Here is a 21,000-nt window from a genome sequence, read left to right as displayed (position 1 = left end):
ATATACATTGTATCCAATTGATAATTTGCATGTTTGTGGTATACATCAATGGCTACATCCCGAGTTTTGGTATAATTTTTTGGAACTCGGAAATACAATCTTCCATCACTGATTGGATGTCATATTTTCTTTCCACATGTGTAGCATCTTGTTTTAGATCAATAACCAGGCAATTCTGTTTGGTTAGTGGACTGAGACCTCTACGCACCGGTTAATAAAATATCCTTGAGGAAAGGAGAACAAAGTTAGCTCTTTTTATAATTCTGAGTGCAGTGTACACCAAAGTCTACAGCTTTATGAAAAAGGAAAATGCTAAAGCCTGAAATTGTGTAACAGGAGTCGTGCCAATCACTGAGTTGCGAAGCAGGAAATTAATTTTACACATGGCTCCACTCAGCGCCCTTGCAGACACTGCTATTCATAATCATAAAAAATAACGAGATTTGTAGTCATACCTATAAGACTATGACGTGCTATGCTGAAAATGATGACTTTTATTTCGGGTGGGGATACTAGTATTTCTCATGGACATGTATACGTCTGTTACTGTTAGAATAACATCAGCCAGAAGCTTACAGGGAACTATAAATTAGGATGACAACATTTACATCTACAGGAATACACTGGATTTGTCAGTTTCGCCCAGTATGGACCAGAACTTCGCCATTGGGCTACTACAGTTACTGAATTGTGAAAATAAAAATGAGTCACCTCAGTCAACCAGTCAAGCTACAGCCAAAAAAAAGCTGCCGCTTCTCATCGAAACCAGATTATTAACTTGTATCTAGTCTTCTAAGCTATAGTTTCCTCTATATCCTTCCCACACCTATCACCAAAATGGCCGCTTTGTGCTAACAATTTGATGCCTTCAGGTGATAGCGAAAGCGCACCAGAACTCAAGTAATGTCTTGACCGACGACACCTGCAGTACAAAAACAGCAACAGGGAATTATTGCGCCTTGCTTGATACATTCCTGAAATTAAATCCTGAATTCTGAGAACAAAAATGCTACATGATGTTTATGCTGAAAGTTGGGTCAAGGGATTTGAGAACATATTGTTCGGCTGTTAATAATATGGACAAAGGAACCATTTAACTACTTCCCCGGTCCAACTTGAAGAAAAATGGAAATTTGAACTTAAGCTTGTCCATTCACACAATAGATCCCATTTTGAAGCAATTTAACTAGATTGAGGCAAATATTATTTTCAAAGTAGGACTGTTACATGGTTTAAATATGCATTTGAAGAGAACAAATATGTCCAAGGAAGGTATCACGGTATGTTTAGACAAAAACAGTGCAGTTTTGGCTGCTTGGTCTCCTTAGATTTATTTACACAAGAAGAGCTTGTCATACCTAGAGTACCAAGAGCTTGTGCACCAAAAAGAAACTTATGTACACACAATAATAATGACATAATAGTACTTCATTTAAAATAATAATAATGTCATACTTAGTGTACAAGAGAAAATATCTACAGAGCTGAAAGACAGGGATTACCTTCTCTGGTTGTTTCCAGCTTTATTTTCAGAAAGTCGCAAGTTTTCTAACTGTGATATCTGACCCGTCGAAGACAAATAATCAACAAAAGCAGGTCCTCTCAGTGAAAGAGATAGCTTGGAAGGGACTACTGGAATCAGCGTTTCAGTAAGATGGCCAAGTTGCTCCCTGCACAGTTCAATGCCTCAACATGAATGTTCCATTGGTACATACATAAAACAACAACAACAAAATCGAGAAAACGCAAAGGACCTTTGCGTTTCATTTCATTGAAAAGATGGAAGTTTTTGTTACAAGCCTCCTAGGAGGAAGGGATACAACAGAAAAATGATTTAACAGTAGCCAAAAAGGCTCATTCAGCCAGATAATATTTCACCAAGTAAAAAAAATTGAGTAAAAACTACAATTTATACGAAATCTATTATTCACGGAAATTGCCGAACATGGAAAAGAATCGCAACCAGCGGTGAAGTTTAGGATTTCAACTGTGGTGAAAACGACTATCATGTGAAAGTACCATGTGCACATAATACCCATTGGTGTCATATTATAGCATGTGGATTGAACAACTAAGTGACATTATTAGCATATAAGTGTAGGCTGACTATCGTTACAAGATATGCATATGTCAGACACCAAAACCCCAGTAAATTTCCAAATAAAATGCACATTGTTTAATGCACCAAGAGAAAACTATATCTTGTGTTAAGTGTATGGCTATATATATGACCTTATATTATTGCAAATATAGCTGAAATGTTTACTATTATGACCTGTGAGGTGTGAGTATGACCACTAGATAATATACTCAACATGCCTTCAATTTCTTCCCACCTAGCATTGCATGTCAAACTTGAATATTTGCCCATGTGGGAATTTGCTTTTGTTTTGTCTTGTTTTGGAAACCATATGACCCTTCGGCAGACATTATGGCCACTAGGACCATAAAGCAATTTTCTCAAATTTACTCCATATTAAATGCATAAATTAATAAAACTGAGCTGTAATACCATGAGGAAAAGCACAAGATACATTCATACAGTATAAAAGCTACAGATGCACAAGGGAAATCCAATGCTTACCTCCCCTTAGAAATACAGCTTGTTGGATTTTTCATGTGGGAAATGTTCCCAAATCCATCACTACTGCTGATCCCTGAACTAATAAGTGTACCAAGAGATGTGGCAGATGTACTGGCAAACAACAACTCGTGTGACAAATCAATGAAATTACCCTCCTTATCCTGGGAATCCCTTGAGAAAACGCAAAGAGCGTGCTGGGAATAGGCAGATCCCATCTCAAGCTGCTTGTCATACCAGGACAAGTCATCAGGCTCAGCACATGGAGTCGAAGATGGATCCAAAATGTCCTGCACAAATTTATAAAAAAATACATCTTTCAACACCATATAACACAAACATGAATCGGCAAGCAACAAAATAATAAGAGTACTGACATTGATAAGAGGGTAGCAACGGGCAAGCATAAGATCTGTTTCCGATATAAAATCAGACACACAGGAAGCAAGCTTCAAAGTTCCAGGAACAGTTCTGTTGTGGTTGGTCTCACGGGGAAGTACAGGACAACGTCGCAGCCTGTTCCAAGTATCTTGTACACATTCAACCTTGTAACAGTCATTAGTTTTTTTGCCAGAAAGCTGCCAAATGCTTCCAGCTTGACTACATTCATCCATAAGTTGATACCCTGCAGTTGAACAACTTGCTTGTTCGTTCCTGCCAAATGATTCTGCATAAGCCTCACATGTCTCACCAACCACATCTTCCATGCATTTGTGCGTTTCAGCCATTAAATTCCTTACATTGAAAGTCTCTTCTACTGCCGTTATAGGCAAAGTGCAAACACTGTCATTGTTAAAGGTAGATAAACCATTGGACACCATACTTGATAAAAGGTCATCGCTGCTGACTGATGCAGATACACCCCCAGCTATGAGGGATGACTCAGGCACACACGACACACCCTGTGACATAAAAGTATCACATATTTGCGAAATGGACCCAACCAAGTTGCTTTCAAACTGGTTTTGGAAAGAATTAGTTATTTCAAAAGCCTCCCTTGATTCGCTTGGGAAACAAAACTGATTTGAGATTCCTTGCTCATGCAGGGGTACTTCTAAAGCTCCCGAGAATATACCACCTTTTGGAACAGTAATTTTGGCATCTTCGGCAATATGTGCATCAGCTTGATCATCATCAGACTCAGATAATAGCAGTACACCCTTCTTTTTCCTCATTCTTTGCTGATCAGACGGAAGAGAGATATCCGGGTCATCATCAAAATCATCAAGATCATTCTTACACGGTGAAATATTGTTACATTCAGTAGAGTGGCCATGCTTTAATTTGGATTTCTTTATTTTTCTTGTTTTAACTGCACTTCTTCCCTTGGTCAGAGGTGCTATTATTTGCAACTCTAGTGCTTCAAACTCTGATACTTCCATCTGCCTTTTCTTTTCTTCGGCTAAAAGGATTGTCTTTTCTATCTCCATGAACACTGTTTCTGATAATTTACAGGGGAAGTCCCAAGGTAACATTCTTGGCACAGTAGAATGTACTGCATCTAAGTCAAGTGAAAAAGGACTAGACAAGCATTTGTTTGACCTTTCTGAAATAGAAAATAAATTAGAATAAATTGATATGCTCAGCAGTTTCAGATTCAATAAAACATTTAAATGCCAAACCTTTGAAGCTAAACTACCAGCTAGTCAGAGAGATGACCTAAAAAGAACTGAAACAACACTTATCGCTAGTGCATGGCATTTTAGTGATATCAATGACCAAAACAACGCCACGTCTTTCAACAAACTGTGGTGAATTAGGGCCTTCTGTACCGAGCTTATCATTAATGCCTTATCGTGTAAGGTGACTAAAGGGCATTATAGTTGCCCTAATTTGAACTACTCTCTGTAAGGTAGCTCAAGGTTGATCAATAAATGTGAAAAATAAGCCATCTGTTGATTTGACCAATAATGAAATTATTTCTACAAAAAGAATCCTAGAACTATGCAACCAACATGATAGACTACCCATTATGAGATGCATGCAGCTAACCAGATTAAAAGGTCACCTTCCAACTAAACGATATGAGCTGTCTAACAGTCCATGCCTATAACAGCTAGTCCAGCAGTGTCCACCGCGAGGTAACCATGTTAGAAGCACCACTTCCCGTAGGTCAGGGTACCAGCACCACTTCCCGTAGGTCAGGCACCAGCACGCAAGCACTTCAAAGGCAACAGCAGCATAAGCCACACGAATGACAGGACAGACACGGGTCCAAAGCTACTCATGCGCTCGCGTAGCCAACATCGGTCAAGCCTACCAAGCCTCCCCCCACGCATGCAAGCAAATTACACAAACATGTTTCTATCTTGATACGTGAATCATGCAGCTAGCCACCCACTTCAGTGAATAAATGAAAAATAATTTAAGCTACATTATGCACTTAGGATTCAATTCTGTAAGTAATGGGCCAGCACAAGTGCACCGAAGTAACCTGTGTATTGTTGTCTGCCTTGATACCAAAACTGCAAAAGCATTGTTGTCCTCCTAATATCACCTAAACAAGCATTCATAATATACTTCAATTGAGGAGCAGCAACATCCACTCCCTCAGATTTACAGATCTGAACAAAATTAGAATATAATCAACTTTCACCAAATCAGACAAGTAACATAAGTTTTCATCCACGAAATAGCTCTTTACCATGCCAACATGGGAAAGTAGCTCCCCAGCTGATGGATATTTGAAATCCAAAATGAGCTGATCCAAGAGATTAGGCAAAGATGGATCCTTCTCTTCACATATCAAGGAAAGTGTACCAAAATAACAAGAGCTTTAGTATATATATATCAAATGAACTACGAAGATCATTTGGGATATGCAAGACTGAAGACAAAGACTCACTGTTGCTAGTCAGTATAATAGGCCATTTTGTAGTCTCTGCGATCTTAAGTATGGTCGAAATAAACCCACGATCCTCATCAAAGACAGTATCCACATCCTCAAATAGGATAAGCGTCTTGTTAATGACTTGTTTAGGGGCTTCATCACTCAGCTTCGAAGTCAAGTAGCATTTTGCAGGTGACTTATGCTCATCGCTGTTAGATGTTTTTCCTGTAGAGCATGACGCTGATTGTTTGCATTCAGCCCTATCAGGATCTAGCAAATCAGTTCTTGGTGCAGTGGTGTCCTCCTCTTGTGACCTGTATGGGAGACAAAAAGATAATTGATGTATGTACACCTCAAAAAGGCAACTCTATAAAGTTTAGACAAGAATGCTTACATACATTGGCATTTAAACTGCATTTCACTACATGTCAACTTGCCGCTTGCCAAAAAAAATTGAACAGCACTTCACATGATTATAAGCAAGTTTCCACTGTTACATGATGATATGATAATCCCTATAGCAGCAGATTTGGTTGTCAGTCCCTACTTTGCAGATTTGGTTGTTAGTCCCTACTTTGCTGAGGAGCCAGATTAAGTGTAAATGTTTAGTTGGTGCCAAAATTTGCCATACCAAAATTTTGGCAGCCTATATGATATTTTGTCTCTGGCTTACTTGCCAAAATTTTGGTTGCCTATGGAGCTTGCACACTCTTCATAATTCTTGCCAAATTCTTGGCCAACAAAGGGTCAGGAAATCTCTACCCATTTTTTTTGGCTAGCCGATGGTTGACCAAAATTGGTAGGGTGCGCTATGGCAAGGGGCCAAACAATACCCGAAATTGGATGAATTAGAGAGCAATATTAGCACTTATATTATATTGTTAAGGCCTATATGTATATAAGAGCTAAGGAAGGTTGGATTATCTCTTAAGTAATAAGAATGAACAAAGAAGTCATATGGCCTATAGTCTCGCATTTCTCCTAAGATTCTGCCCCTTCAAGTCATCACAGTGCAGCTTATTTGTGTGAGGTGTTTCCCAAATGGACTAAGGTGCATAATAAGATGTGACATGAAAAGAGTAGAGAAGTAACAAAGGAATGTCAAAACAATTAGACAACTATTATTCATCATAAACATAAATGGTGAACATGGAGAAAACAGGCATACCATTTTTCAAGGCCATGTGATTTAGTTGCTTCCTCAAACTTTTGCTTTACATATGCCCCATTTCTCATATCAGATGTATTCACCTACAAATTCACACTTTGAGAAAAAGTACAAGGAGTTTTTCAAAAAAAAAAACTGCTGAAACACTGCTAACTTGGTAGGAAACTAATTAAAAACTATGCATGCCCTATTCCTGCTTCTCTCAGATGACAGCATGCCAACTCATGGATACTGTATGTATACCATCATGTAATAATTTGGGAAAACTTTGTGCGATGTCCCTCAGGACCCCAAGACCTTTCGTACATAGGCCTAAGATTTACAACCTGACAATGATACGATCCTTCATTACACTAGGACTAGGAGCTTATTGGATCCTGTACTAACTCTACAATACTTTAAGCTCCTCCCCGCAAAAAAAAAAAAAGATCCAAACACTGGATGAAGACATGGCCAATTATATTGGTACGAAACCTTGGTGCTTTAATCATATGTTGCTTGGATTAGACCAAACAAACAACACTGCGTAAGACACTGAATGCAAATTAGCCCCTTTTCTTCAGATCAACAAAAGAAAGTTGATCTAGCAAGCAAACAGTGCCACATACTAAGTATAGGCTATGGTTACACAACAGGTGAAGATTAAGCATGCATAGAGATGATTATGATCTTGTTTGTTGTCAATATGGAACTTGAGCAAGGTGTGTGCCACCTAAGTACAGGCAGCTGGGCAATGTAGTACTAGTTTACACATGACTGACCTGTAAAGCACGACCACTTTAAGTGCACACAGAGGTTATGATAATGTCTATCGTAAATATGAAGCCACCCACGCAAGCCACCCAAGATACCTCATAAGAAGCAACTGGAACGGATTTCAGCTAATCTGCTTGTGTAACCCATAGTTTACAGTTTACACGAAAAGTGACCTAGTGAAGCACATTCAAAATATTGGTAGGTGGAGCCTGGTGCACTGCTTGAAGTCAATATGGTTCAAAACAGTGTATTACTACAAACTCAAAGACCAAGCAGCCCCGCGGAAGACAAAGCAGGGACCGTAGGGTGCCAGGAGGTTAAATATAAGTAGTGTTTCAACAAATAAATGGTACTAACAATATGGGAATTGGGAAGCATTGCAAGGTGCACCAAAATTGGAACTTCAGAAAATACCTCAATTACATTGAACCCTTCTTCTCTTGCACACGCAAAAACTGCCGCTGATTTTCCACACTGGGAGTAAGAACAAAGAGATCAGAGCTGCATGTCTATGTATAGACATAATAATACAAGTACACATTGTTCCCATTGCATTGTCTTAACAGAGTTCGTTGCTGATAGTAAATCGGTAACTTCAGGTGGCTACTACAATTTGAAAATATAAATTAGAACACAGTGGGGGCATCAATAGATTAGTACTTTAATGTTACTGCAGCTCTGTGTTCACTTAAATGAATACATAAAAATATAAAGTGCTAGGACAAAAACAGAAGCCACTTGCTATTAATGCCTAAACATAGCCAGGTGCAGTACTGTCAGTGGCAGAGGCATGTAATCCTATTCCATAATTTGGTGGGCTGCATTTAGGATGATGTTAGTTACTGGCAGCAATTTCCCCAATACAAATGTATGTCAGTTATAGAAAATATTCACCCAAACTGGTCCAGTAATTAGAAGCATAATTTAATGAAGTGTACAATGATAAAGTGCAGATTGATGGATTGCTGAAAGCAGCATGTTAACGAAGTGTACAATGATAATGACAGGTGCTCTTGACCATGACACATTGACACTCACCCCAACTGGTCCAGTAATTAAAAGCACATTATCATAATCAGAAGCATCTTCTGAACAATCTGAGTCAGATTCATCTTCACAAGAGCTGGCATTGATGCTCTCATTAGCAGCACCAACTTGCTTCTTCTTGTGGCCTCTTTCATCCCAACCTTTGAGCCATTCACTAAGAAACTTTACGTGCTCAACATTTCCACAAACCTATTTGACCAAAATAGAGAGGAAATTCAGTAACAAATATGAGCATATCTGATTTTTTTTTGTGTATTCCTATAAGAAGCGTGTTACTTCAAAGAAACAAACGGGAAAGATATTATGCTATGTATAATTGTCAATGTTCACCTGAGCAGCAGTTTCAGGCCGGTACTTGTCAATCCAGAGGTAATAAGATGGCTGACAGCTGCAACAGCAAATATTATAATACATAAGATAAGGGTTAAAACAATTCTTTCTTTTATCATCAAATAATTTCTTAAAAAGACTTGGTTAGCATGCAGTATTACACATCGATATGCTAACCAACCAAAGCACCACAAGAGATAATTCCGACAAATAGTTAAGTAGGGAAGGACAGGGAGGAGTTAGGGTCACAAACATTGAAAAAAAGGACGGGGAAACTTTTGATGTCGACTTTTCATATTTCAGTACATATGAAAGGTAATAAATCCTTTATGTCTATACCTAGACTCTCTTCATTGATGCTCACAGTATAAGCCTAAATGACGACGCAGTTTGGTATGTGCAATGATATGAGACACCAATTGGAAATGGATATATGAATATCAAACACAAAATCTAGCTTACTTGGGACTAATGAAGTTGATGGAAAGTTAATGCTTGATAGGATATTAGGGAGAACTCGCGCATTTAGTGTTATTAACAAACAACCTTAGTTAAACAAACTGATAAGCACCTATTTGTTAAAAGGTAAATTGAAAAACAATTTTCAAGTCAGTTTTTTTACAGTATATCGCTCATAGAGAAACAATTATTCAACCAATATGTTTGTCTGTTAGTCAGGGTTTTAGGTTTACGAATTGTCTAGCAAACACAGTTAAATTAACCAGAGCAGCGATTAAAATGGGAAAAAAGAACCAGCTATTCTTAGAGGAGGGCAACTTGGCTGGCCAAGCCCAGCCTTGCATCCATCTCATGCTCTCTCCCACGTCCACATCCTCCGTTTTCATTGCATCATCTGGGTCATCCACTTGCTTCTGTCTGCTGCCGTCAAATTCCCAGTCCCGTGAACTACTTTCATCATCCGCTAGGTCCAAATATCATGGGCAGCATAACATAGGCGCAATATTGGTTACAAGAAATAAGGCACGCTGGGGAAACTTGTGAGTAGTGGCAAGCCACTAGAAGGAAGAGACATGGTGTTCAGATGGCATGTAGTTTAGAATTGTTTGAGATTAGAGCACATGCGGTTCAGTTTTTCGTTTGCATTAGACTAGAGTTTGGCACGTTGATTTATACTGGAATTTTGTTGGGTCGGAGCATCTATAGCTGGTTCAAGTAGGCAATATCTAACACAATCTTTCTGACACCATAATTGATTTTTTATTTCCATCATCCATGGATTCTTTCAGGTCATCCACTTTTGACACTGCATATTTTTTCCAGTTGGAACTTCTTACCCTACTATTTGCCTCTATTTCTTAAAAAAAATCAAACTAATAATGGTATTTACAAACCACCAGTTCAGTCAGTGAACCACTGGCCTTACTGGCTCAGTATCTAGAACTATGGATGAGGCATCAGGAATAGAAAAACTCATATTTGTTCTGTTGCAAAATATACAATCGAAAAAGTGTGACAAGATTCTATCTGAGGAAAAAAAGAGCACGAAAATAACAGAAATACAAAACAATTTGATATCCTGATGACTAACACCACTTGAGCAGACATTAACGAATAAGGTGTGGCCTTGTTTGGCTTAGTCATTTGACGACTTTGTTCCAGAAACTATGATATGCAACTTCATGGACTGACGATTTCAAATGATTAATAAAATTTCCAAGTTAAATATGAAGGAAAAACTAAGGCAGCTAGCAGAAAGCCAACGATCTTGCACATATTTAGGCAAACAACATATGTAATGCTTGTTACCCTTTCTGGCCAACTTCTGGCAATCCTTGCAGTATCCTTTCTGGGTGTTTGGTATAAGAAAGAGAAGCATGGCAACTGGAATCAGATGTCAACAAACTCTCATCGTCCAAATGGATCTGGAGTGCAAATGGTCAAACAATCTAGATTAATGCACGGCTAGAACAAGGAATGTAGTCGCTGAACAATTCTGATAAGAGAAGCACAGAGCAAGTTCATCTGAATACTTAATAAGAAAACTGTGAAAACAAAGCTTATACCATATTCAAAGAAGGGAACTTGCTTCCACTTTGTTCATTAGAAAAGCTAGAGAAATCCATTCCTGAAGCTGTATGATCTGCAGCATTCTGCTTGACCAACTGGTTTGGACACATCTTGCAATTAGATTCTATTGTCAAAGGTTTCACAAAGCCCTCACAGAATGAGACAGAGTTTTCAAGCGTATCAGCAGCTCTGGTATTAAGAAAAGATCCCTCCACAATTAGCCATCTACTCCAGTGAATTGGTATGCTAGTCTGCAAAATAGCAAATAGAACCCTGTCAAAATAATAAGGGTACAGTTCAATTGAATTGAATAAACCTCCTAGAAATAGACTGCAAACTATTCTACAAGTAGATGTATGGAATTTATGCTGGCACACCTCCAACTGGCACACGTGAACAGGCCAGAATGGCGGGTCCCTCTCCGTAGCACAAAGGGAGTCTGCATCCTCGATATTGAGAACATCTTGATCAGCACCTTTGTTCACTTTCCGGGAAGCAAAAAATGGATGGATTTTCTTTCCAGATGATAACATCCGAATTTCCTGTCAACAAAAGCAAAGGACATGCTTTTTCAGAGAACAGCAGGATAAACATGAAATTAACTAAAACAAGCACAAAGGAAAATTCTTTTTCCCCTCAAACATTGGGGCCATAACCAGAGCACCGACAAGCTGGTAGATGTGTAATAAGATAACGAGCCTTAATTCAACACTGGGTGATGAGGTGGTTCGCCCAAACATTGGAAATGGTATGTTGCATGCACAACGGTACTGTGTAACAATGAATGAGACCAGTTCTTAAATAATTGTTGGTGTTTTAACTTGGTCTTACAAATGAGGCCATGGCTATACAGCTCAGATTACAAGTAGGAAATAACAGAGCAATCAACCTCTCTACCTGACACACTAAGAAGTTACTACAGAAGATCTCGTTTTTCTTCTCTCCTTTCACGCCAATACTGAGGGAGGACCGTACTGCTTTTGTTCTACTAGCCTCCGTTCACTATTATAAGATGTTTTAGGGTTTTTCGAAAATGTATGTATCTAGACACGTTTCAGTGTGTAGGTTCACTCATTTTGGTCAATATCTAATCCACATTGAAATATCGAAAACATCTTATAATAGTGAACGGAGGGAGTATTATCTAATATCTACAGATGTTAGGTGTGATGATACTGTTCAAACGTGCTTAGTTTCTTTAGCTGGGGGTCAGCTAATTTGATTACTCTAGATGCTTATCTTTGGCTAGGTTGTTTCCTTAAAATAGAGATTACCCCTTGGGAGTCAAGTCAAGTTGTTTCTATAAGAGTTGAACGGTGTCTTAATAAGCAAATATGAACTAATAAAGTCTCCTAGCTCATTTATGGCTGTATGTTCCAGCTCGGATCTCCATCCCCCTCTCTCCCCGTCCGATGGCCTCCTTCTATAGCTGTCGCCACATGACCCCTCTCTGAGGGCTCTTTACCAGCGTTGTGAAGTGTGAACTAGTTACTACAGATATAGACTGGTAAACCGAGTCATCAGCAAGAATCCAATATTCAGCCAACCAAAGATATCCACCACCATTCCGTAACAGTATCAAGTATTCTGAATGAATAGCATATGACTCGTTCCCGTTTCTTTGGGTTATAACGTGACATTCGAACAGCTATAAATATGAGCTTCGCAATAAATTTGATGGTAGCAGGAACACTTGCAAGACAAGGAGCATACGGCGTATCTGAGGAATGCAGACCATGGAGCTGGAGCTTACCTGTGCAGCTATTTTCGCCTCTGACCTTAGGTCAACTATCACCTGTGACTTATCTTCATTCTCTAATACATCATTGGCATCCTCCTGTGCTTCCGAAGGCACACTGTTCAAATCTATATCAATTGATACAGGTGATGCTTCAGTTTGACTGCTATTCAGTTGCTGGTAGCTTCCATGACCTTCATATACAAAAAGTTCTTATTACACCTCCGCCGAACTCAAGTGCAAGCTAACCAATAAATACGTAAAATTACAAGTACATAATATTATCCAAATAAATATGTAAGTAGAATACAAGTAAACCCAATAAATACGTAAATTTTTTTGTGACAATAATACATTTAAGCTAATGATTAGTATGCTCTATGTGATAAACCTGTTAAAAACTAAATCTATATGACAGACAAGTGAAATATTTCCGACTCAACATGTAAAGTTTTCAGTCTTTCGAATTCAATGTAGGTGGATCATTTTTCCTTCGAAATGGTACATGTCAAACTTTTGAAGACTTGATAGTTTTTATCTTTCCATTGTACGAAAAAAAAAACATTAACTCAATCATACCAAACTGGGATACACAGGCATAGTTTGATACAAATTATTTGATAAGACTATAAGTTCTTAACTGTGAGCATACGGATGAGAGAGAGAGAGAGAGAGAGAGAGAGAGAGAGAGAGAGAGAGAGTGACGGTGTGTGGGGAGAGAGAACTAACCATCAGTAGATTCCAATACCTTGCAGCGTTTTCTGTTAGGAACCTTCCGTGCTGCATCTTGATTTCTACCTTTCCGCTGCTTTTTCTGAGGGCTCTCATCTGAAATCCAGCAACATAGATATTAATTTCTGGCACAATAGTATTCGCCCCTCAATCACAATGTACCAAATAGATACGAAAAAGAATGACTGACTAGGCCAGTGAAACACTTGAAGAAATGGCAGAAATATTGTATGTCGGTTACGGGATTGACATACCAATAGAAATCCCTTCATCTGTGCTACCTTGATCCAACCCATTGGTCTCCTTGTTTGAAGATGGCTACATGAAGGTTGATTAAAGAAATTAGTATTTCGCATAACAGGACAGACAACAGAATTCACAGAATGTACAGCATAGAAATTGAACCAAAAGATCGATCTAAGATTTATCGATTTTGAAATGAGGAAAAAAGGACTTGACATTTTCATTAATTAAGTATGTTTTCAGAAGTTTTGAGTAGAAATTGCCTACTCTCCCAGTATCAAGCAGCTCAAGACCTCAAGTATTTTGCCTGCCACCCCCAGTGGTTATGAGACAAAAGTTAGCTTAGTTTGGGATGATAGCCCTCCTGATTTCATAATAGCTGATGTAATTCGAGATGTAACTCTGCTAGAGGTTGTAACTAGTATTTGAACTCAGAGCAGCAAGTTTCAGACGCACTCTTTTCCTTACCAGGGTACCTAAGGGGACTGGAAGGTTTTTAATGAGGCGGCTTGCTTGCTTAATATATTGTGTTTATTACAAAAAAAAAGCAGCTCAAGACCTCAAGCACCCCCAGTGGTTGTTTTCTTCCTTAATCTTGTAGGTAGAGCTACAGTGTGTTGGAAGACCCACGAATTTCTTTCATTACAGATCCCACACAAGACTAGCACTGCAAGAGAAGCATTTGAAAAGATCTTTGTTTCCCAATAGCATTGATCTTCCACCCAGAGTCCTCATTTATGTGGTTGGATGCACATCATGAAGACCGAGCCATCGCTTGAGCATTTTCCATATTCTCATCGTATAGCAGCATTTGAAAAGGATATGCGCTGCTGTTTGCCGTACTTGTTTACAAAGAGGGCAAAGGCCAGAATTTGGCCAGCCTCGTTCGTAAACACAGCCCGCTGTCCCAACCCTGTTTCTCATGACCAGCCAGTGGAAGAATTTACATGTCGACGCCACCCAAAGTTTCCATATCCGCGTCAAGATCGGTCTCACCCCGAACACTCCACAGGGTTACATCAAACTTGCCATCTCACCCAATCTGTTTGCACTCCTACTGACGCTGGGTCGCTTCAACCAAACATGATAAAGGAAGTTTTACGAGTTCCAAAACACTAGAGTGGTGAGTAGGCTGGTCTCGGCTCGCCATGGTTCAGGTCAAAGGAAATAGTGAAGGGGTCAGTCAGGATGTTGGGTTAACTTGTCTACGTTTGAGTAAGCAGTACTAGTACACAGCACTGCAGATTTATAATATTCTCCCGGTTAAAATTGGAAAGGGGAAATCGAGATGTAGCACAGAAGGTGCCTAATTCGACAGGCCATAATTCGACACAAGGGACAAGTAAAAGCTGTCCAGCTGACGAGGCGAAGACGCCGGACAACAGCTGGAATGGGGGGAATTCTGGAAATGTACCTTCTTGCCCGCCGCCTCCGATTTGCGGGACCGTCCCCTCCGCCTCCCCTTCTCCGGGGACTTCCCCGCAGCCGCCTCCTCGGCCGCGGGCGCGGGAAGGACAGCCCCTGCTCCGTTGCCGGCGCCGGCGCCGCCGGCGCCGGCTGACTTGCCCGCCCCGAAGGAGAGCCTGGACTGCACGCACCGCTTCGTCCGCTTGGCGCTCGACGAAGCAGGGGAGGGCGGCGGCTTGGCCGGGGACGGCGACGGCGTCGGGGTCGGCGCCGGGTCAGCAGATCCGGCCATCGGAATGGGGAGATCGAGCCGGGGGTTGGGCGGTAGGGTTTGGGTGTGGGGAGCTGGGTAAAGAGAGAGCGGGAGATGGGGCTGGATTGGCTTCACGTTTTTCCCGCGCGCGCGGTGCAGCCAGCGTGAGCGCGGGCGGATTTGGGCGCGACGCGACGCGCCAGGGAGGAGGAGGACGGAGGTTGGCGCGGCGTACTCTACGGTAAGGACAGGGACTCTGGTAGAGTGAGAAAAAAAAAAAGGTAGGAGTAAGTATTCTGGGAAAAAGTAGGTTGGTGGGAACAAGGCCGAGGGCAGCAACATGGGCTAGACTGGAGAACGCGGGCTTGGCCCATTTACCCAACCAAGTACCATGGGCTAGCGTTGGAAACGCGGGCTTGGCCCATTTACCCAACCCAGCGTGATAAGATTATTTTCACAGACAGACTTGATATGAATTAGATTATGAGCAATTGGACTTTTTTTTGAACAATGGAAGGCGTCGGAGATGCCAAATTTCATTCAGCTCACAAACAGTTTACAACATGTAACATGGTCCCTTGAAGATCAAGGTGTTTAAAAGCTATAGCAAAGGGATAGTAGGATTCTAAAGTATGAGCTAAATTAGAGCAGCTAAAGATAGGCAAAGACTGATTGTCTAATTTCCTGTTGTGCACAGTTGTGGGGAACACCATTTATTTCCCGCTTCACATGGAAGATGGTTGGTTGCAGATTTGTGGAAGCTCTTTTGTATTGCACTATTTGCTCCCTAAGCTCCCAAGGCACCTGGACATCTGAAATCTTTCTTGCAGCTGCAGCTCTAACAAGAGTGAGATTGTGAGTAAGAAAAGTGACTTGTTGAACTTGGAGTTGTTCTGCTACTTGAGCCGTAAGCCGAAGAGCAGTTTCTTCCACATGTAAAGGCCGCTGAAGCTTGAATTAGAGTTGTTGCTTCACTGTTTGTGCTGTGTTTTATTTGTCAACTAGTAATCAAGCACGTGCACATGCACGTTCACGTTTCATGAAATATTTGAACTAAATGTGTAGGCTTTGCAACTTCTCTAGCATGATGGTATTTTCAGTGCTTGTCGATGTGAACCTCGACAACCATAAGCACCAGAGGTGCATGTACCCGTGCATCCAAACCTTGACCTGTTAAACAGAGGGAACAAAGAAGATTTAAGTATGAAATTTCGTCCTCGAGCACATAACACTTTCGTATCTTCGTCAATATAGCTATTTTCATTAATAGTTGCATCCGGTGAAAAAGTATTAAAAGCATACTGCAGATGCAAAAATATATTCATCATGTCTCATGATAATAAATTAAAAAATAAAATCACCATGTGCACACGTATTAGAGTTGCAACCTGTTGACTGAAAATGTTACATGGTTTATATTTCCTTCCAAGACCTAAATAAAGCGTACATTGTCAGCAATATAACTGAATTAGCAGCAGAAGCAACATAGTAGGGGAGATAAGTTCACCTCAAGTTTGAGTTCTTTCATGGATGCAGCACCAGCACTACTTGCTGCTTGGTATGTGCTACCAACCATATATGACACCTACCACAATGACTGATCAAAAGATTGCCATCAATTTATTTGTTCAGTCCATCAATGCAACAAATAAACTTTTACAGAGTATAGTAAACTTACTACAAAATACCACTCACAATACAAATGATGACAAGATCTCAAGAATAACTATGCCTAATTATGGGTACTCCCTACTAACAAGCATCATGTAATCTATAAAAAGTTGTTAAGTATCTTAAGTTCTTAACAAATTGCATGGGTTATAGCTCACAGACATCTGCATTAAGAGAAATATTGCCTGCTGGGACATTTTGTCCAGCACCTGAAGAGCACAAACAAATATGAGAGTCAATGGTTGATCGCCAGTATAGATGATCTCCACATGCCGCCGGCCGCCGGCGGACATGGAATTCAGCCGGCGTGCATCTTGTCAACCTTGACACACCTCACCAGTCTGTAGAGCATTGAACTATGAAACTACGGAGTCATCTTTCACAAGATTCTTGAACTATGTTTCGGGAACTTCTTTTTTCATGAAGGAATTGTTAATGATGCAGTTGCCACTGATCAAAACTCTAAACTTCCCTATAAAAGAAACTGAAGCTAGAACAGAAAAGCCATAAATATACGGAGAATAAAAGATTTTGGAACCTAACGGGTAGTAATTTTTCGCGAGTCTGATGTCCATGAACCAGGAGGGTCTTGCAGTGTCGAGAGGCTGCATTTATGTTGTCTGCGACCAACCACCGTGGCCGGCCGGTGCCGGTGACGTCCAGGTCAGCGTTCCGGCGTGCAGGGCGACCTACCGCGCGGCCGGCTGGTGTAGTTGATATCCACGATGGCTGCTTCGCGTGCCGGGGTCCCGGTGGGCAGGAGCAGGACAACCCACCGTCGCGACGGGCCGGCGAAGAGAACGTGCAGGGGTGGCGGCTTCGCGTGCGGGCGTTTAGGGCGTGGGGGGCTGTCGTGCAGGCTAGCACAGTTCTCTTGCCGGATCTCGCGGAATTTTTGCCAAAAAAGACCACATACGCCAATGAATTGCCAGAAGAGACCATCTGCGAAAAAAATTGCCAAAAAAGACCTCCTTCCCGTGGCGGCAAGACGCGCCAGGCGACACGTGACACTTGAGGGCTTGCCGCCGCTCTCACTGGCGGCATGTTAGGAGGCCAGACGGCTCCGTCGTCTGGACGTTGATGCAGCGGACCATGCCGCCACCAGTGTGGGCAGGGCCGGCCCATAAGGCGGGGCGACGGGGCAACCGCCCTGGGCCCTCGGGTGGCAGGGGCCCCGGCCCAGGTATTAGTCCAGCACACTAGGCAACCATCGGCATTATGCTCAAAAAAAAAAGGCAACCATCGGCATCGTTACTTCCCGAGAAAAAATCAAGGATGAGCACGACGCATCGTTCTCTTCTCCTCTGGACCTGAGTCGCATGGTTGACTCGCGTCCGCCCAGCCCTCTCCAAATTCTCCAATCAGGACAGCATCATCGCCTCAAATCTTGCCTTTCCAATTCCAAGATCGCTGATTATCCGCATCCATTGATGGGCAGGGAAACGGTGCTATTTGGTTCCCCAATCACCTCTCTTTCTTTCCATCCCCAAGAACTGGTCCACATCAACGATGAGATGGTGCGTCTCATTTCTTCCCCTAGCTCGTAGTAAATAGCACATCCAATTTTCATTCTCCCATTCTTCTCTTCTTAGGCTCGCTCTTGAGATCTTCAAGGGTCAATTGGATCTGAGCGTGAGGAGACAAAGCAGTGAGAAAATTTGGAGAAGAAGAGAGGACGGGGAATCAGCAAGGCGATCTTCCCCTTTTGTCTTCATGTTGAGTATTGCAAGCTGCAGATCAAGAAAACTTCATCGGCAGTTCGACATATCCAGGTGCTTTTTTTTTTCCTGTATTGACTGTTTTTTGCAAATTATTTCGGTGACATGTTATCTAGAAAAAGTTTATCTGGAAACGAGAAAAGGAGAAGAAAAAAAAGAGAGAGATAAATTGGTAGAATCTCAGAGAGGCTCGACTGACAATTTATTTAGAACCGGTAGTTCTTCCAGGAATTCCCTGCAATTAGCCCTAGTTAATGTTGAAGAACAGCACAATGAGAATTTAGGCGATGATTATGATACCAACTAGGTCGATAATAATTTTAGTGCTAAATTTGCTTTACTATTTCTTATGCATGTATCTTTGGAGAATTTTTTTTTTCTGGTGAACATAGCTGATTGAAGGGATAGAATTTGATGTAATTTCTCATTCACTAGCATCATTCTCATGGTAGCACAGAAGCTATAAGTTGCAACTAGCAATCAGTTATGACAAGGTTGTTTGTTTTGCAGATTAATTGATGAAATGATGGTCACCTTCTGGCATTTAGAAGATCGATCTTTTGTATAGCTACAATGTATTCCTTCTATCATTATGTGGTTCTGTGGAATGTTGCGAATATATGTCTTGTGGGAGTTTTGTAATTTAAAAGACCATCGATATAAGTTATGTATACTCAGTTGCTCTTGAAATGTAATGCATTCTGGAAAAAAAATTATCAACAAGGGCCCTTTTTATTGTCTCGCCCCAGGGCCCTGAATATGTATAGAACGGCCCTGAGTGTGGGCGGCAAGATTGTGCAGCACGCTTTCGTCTGTGGCCAGCCCCTGCAGGCCGACAGCGCACAGCAAAACAACAACACGTAATTAAAAGGCTCAGTTCAACACGTGAAACAATATTTCTGATTGCCTCATAGGTTTTTGGTCTGCTGGTTGTGCCATTACTGTTGGTTGCCGTAGGTGTTAGGGCATCTCCAGCGGGCCGACGTATCGTCTGAAATGTCCGTTTGCATCGGCCCGCGGACGCGTTGTGGCCCAGGGGTTTGTGTCGGGTACCTCCAGCGGTGCGGACGCATATTTTATCCGGGGACAGCGTCAAGGTCGCTAATGGCGTTTTGCGTCCCGTCGAGGACTGCCGCCGGCGATTAACTGTTCCCGCGCGACGACGATCGTTCCCGCGCGCCCAATACATTGGCAAGTTTCGCGCGCGCGGGAAACGCCCTGCGCGTCAACGCCGTTTCCCGCCCCGCCGTGGCTATATATGGTGGACACCGTCGGGGGCGACGAGCACAACTCAAGCTAACCCTACCATCCATCCATGGCGGATCACATGAGTTGGGAGCACGTTGTTCACATGTGCCGCCAGCTCCACCCGGAGGAGGAGGAGGACGAGGTAGCCGCCGCCGGCGTTGAGGCCCGAGCGACTGGACCTGGAGGTCGCGGAGGCGGAGGCGGCAGAGCGCGCGGAAGGGCGCCTCGCGGCGACCAGGGCGGAGATCGCCAACGCCATGGCCGAGCTCGCCGACGCCAGGGCCGAGCTCGCCGACGCCAGGGCCGAGCTCGCCGACGCCAGGGCCGAGCTTGCAGGCATCTCCAGCGGCGCGACGCATTTCGGACGCCCAAAAGTGGTCGCGAGCGTCCGTTTGCGTCATAAAAACTTTCAAAGTAGTACATATGAATGCATAAAAACTATACAAAGTAGATCTATAGGCCTAGACTACTTGCTTCCTGACGGGCCGGCACCGCGTGGACCTGCAAGGGTGCAGGCCTTCCAGGACGCATCCGGGAACTTACCGAGCTCACCGACGAGGCCGGGGGAGCGGCACCGACGATCCCCTCTCGCTTGACGAGGAGCTTGGCATCCGCTATTCTCGGATGGAGGCCTACTTGCTTGGCGGCGGCTTTCAGCTGCATCTGCCATGCCATCTGTTGGGTGGCCTCCACATGCTGGGCGGCGGCGACCGCTGCATTCATCTCCTTCAGATTCATGCACCGACCGCGACGCTTCTTTGCCGCCTTCGGCTTAGCTTAGCTTCTTTCTCCTCCTTGGACAACACCTTCTTTGCCGCCTTCGGCTTAGCTTCCTGGCCGCCGGTGGCGGCACGCTTTGCTTCGGCCGGAGATGCAGCCTCCGTTGGGGCTATGGTGGTGGCTATGGGAGAGTCCGGGGCGGCGGCGGCTGCGAGGGTTCCCTCGGAATCCATGGTGGTTGCGGCGACGAGGACTTCGCCGCCCATCACTATGGCTTGGACTGCTCGCGCCGGTCTACTTTGATTTTTCGCGCTGGGAATGGCCACCGGCGGGAATATTATCGATGTCCCCGCCACTGACGTGCGAGTCCTACGTAAATTTCGGTGGTCACTCGGCACGTCCGCGCAGCATCCGCTGAGACACAAACTCAACGTATATTTGGACCAGGTTTGCGTCGCTGCAGCCAGCCCGAACGCTATGGCATGGTCCCAGAGACATTTCCGTTTGCGTTCGCCTCATTAGAGATGACT

General features: G+C 42.6%; 1 protein-coding gene across 1 annotated transcript; it reads right to left on the bottom strand.

The window, feature by feature from the left end:
• Positions 1-491: 491 nt before the first annotated feature.
• Positions 492-15,152, bottom strand: LOC124701935. The gene is made up of 18 exons (XM_047234038.1): positions 14,868-15,152; positions 13,465-13,528; positions 13,208-13,306; positions 12,494-12,672; positions 11,118-11,282; positions 10,737-10,991; positions 10,480-10,595; positions 8,713-8,770; positions 8,374-8,571; positions 7,750-7,809; positions 6,580-6,662; positions 5,427-5,725; positions 5,226-5,317; positions 5,016-5,145; positions 2,959-4,127; positions 2,585-2,871; positions 1,503-1,670; positions 492-922 (listed from the first exon to the last, which is right to left on the bottom strand). Exons 1-18 carry the CDS (start codon positions 15,150-15,152, stop codon positions 793-795), a joined length of 3,837 nt encoding a protein of 1,278 aa, XP_047089994.1. The 3' UTR covers positions 492-792.
• Positions 15,153-21,000: the final 5,848 nt, after the last annotated feature.

Source organism: Lolium rigidum, chromosome 3 (assembly GCF_022539505.1).
Source record: "Lolium rigidum isolate FL_2022 chromosome 3, APGP_CSIRO_Lrig_0.1, whole genome shotgun sequence".
Lineage (NCBI taxonomy): Eukaryota > Viridiplantae > Streptophyta > Magnoliopsida > Poales > Poaceae > Lolium > Lolium rigidum.
The sequence above is the reverse complement of the archived record's forward strand: the minus strand, read 5'-3'. Positions and strand labels throughout refer to the sequence as shown.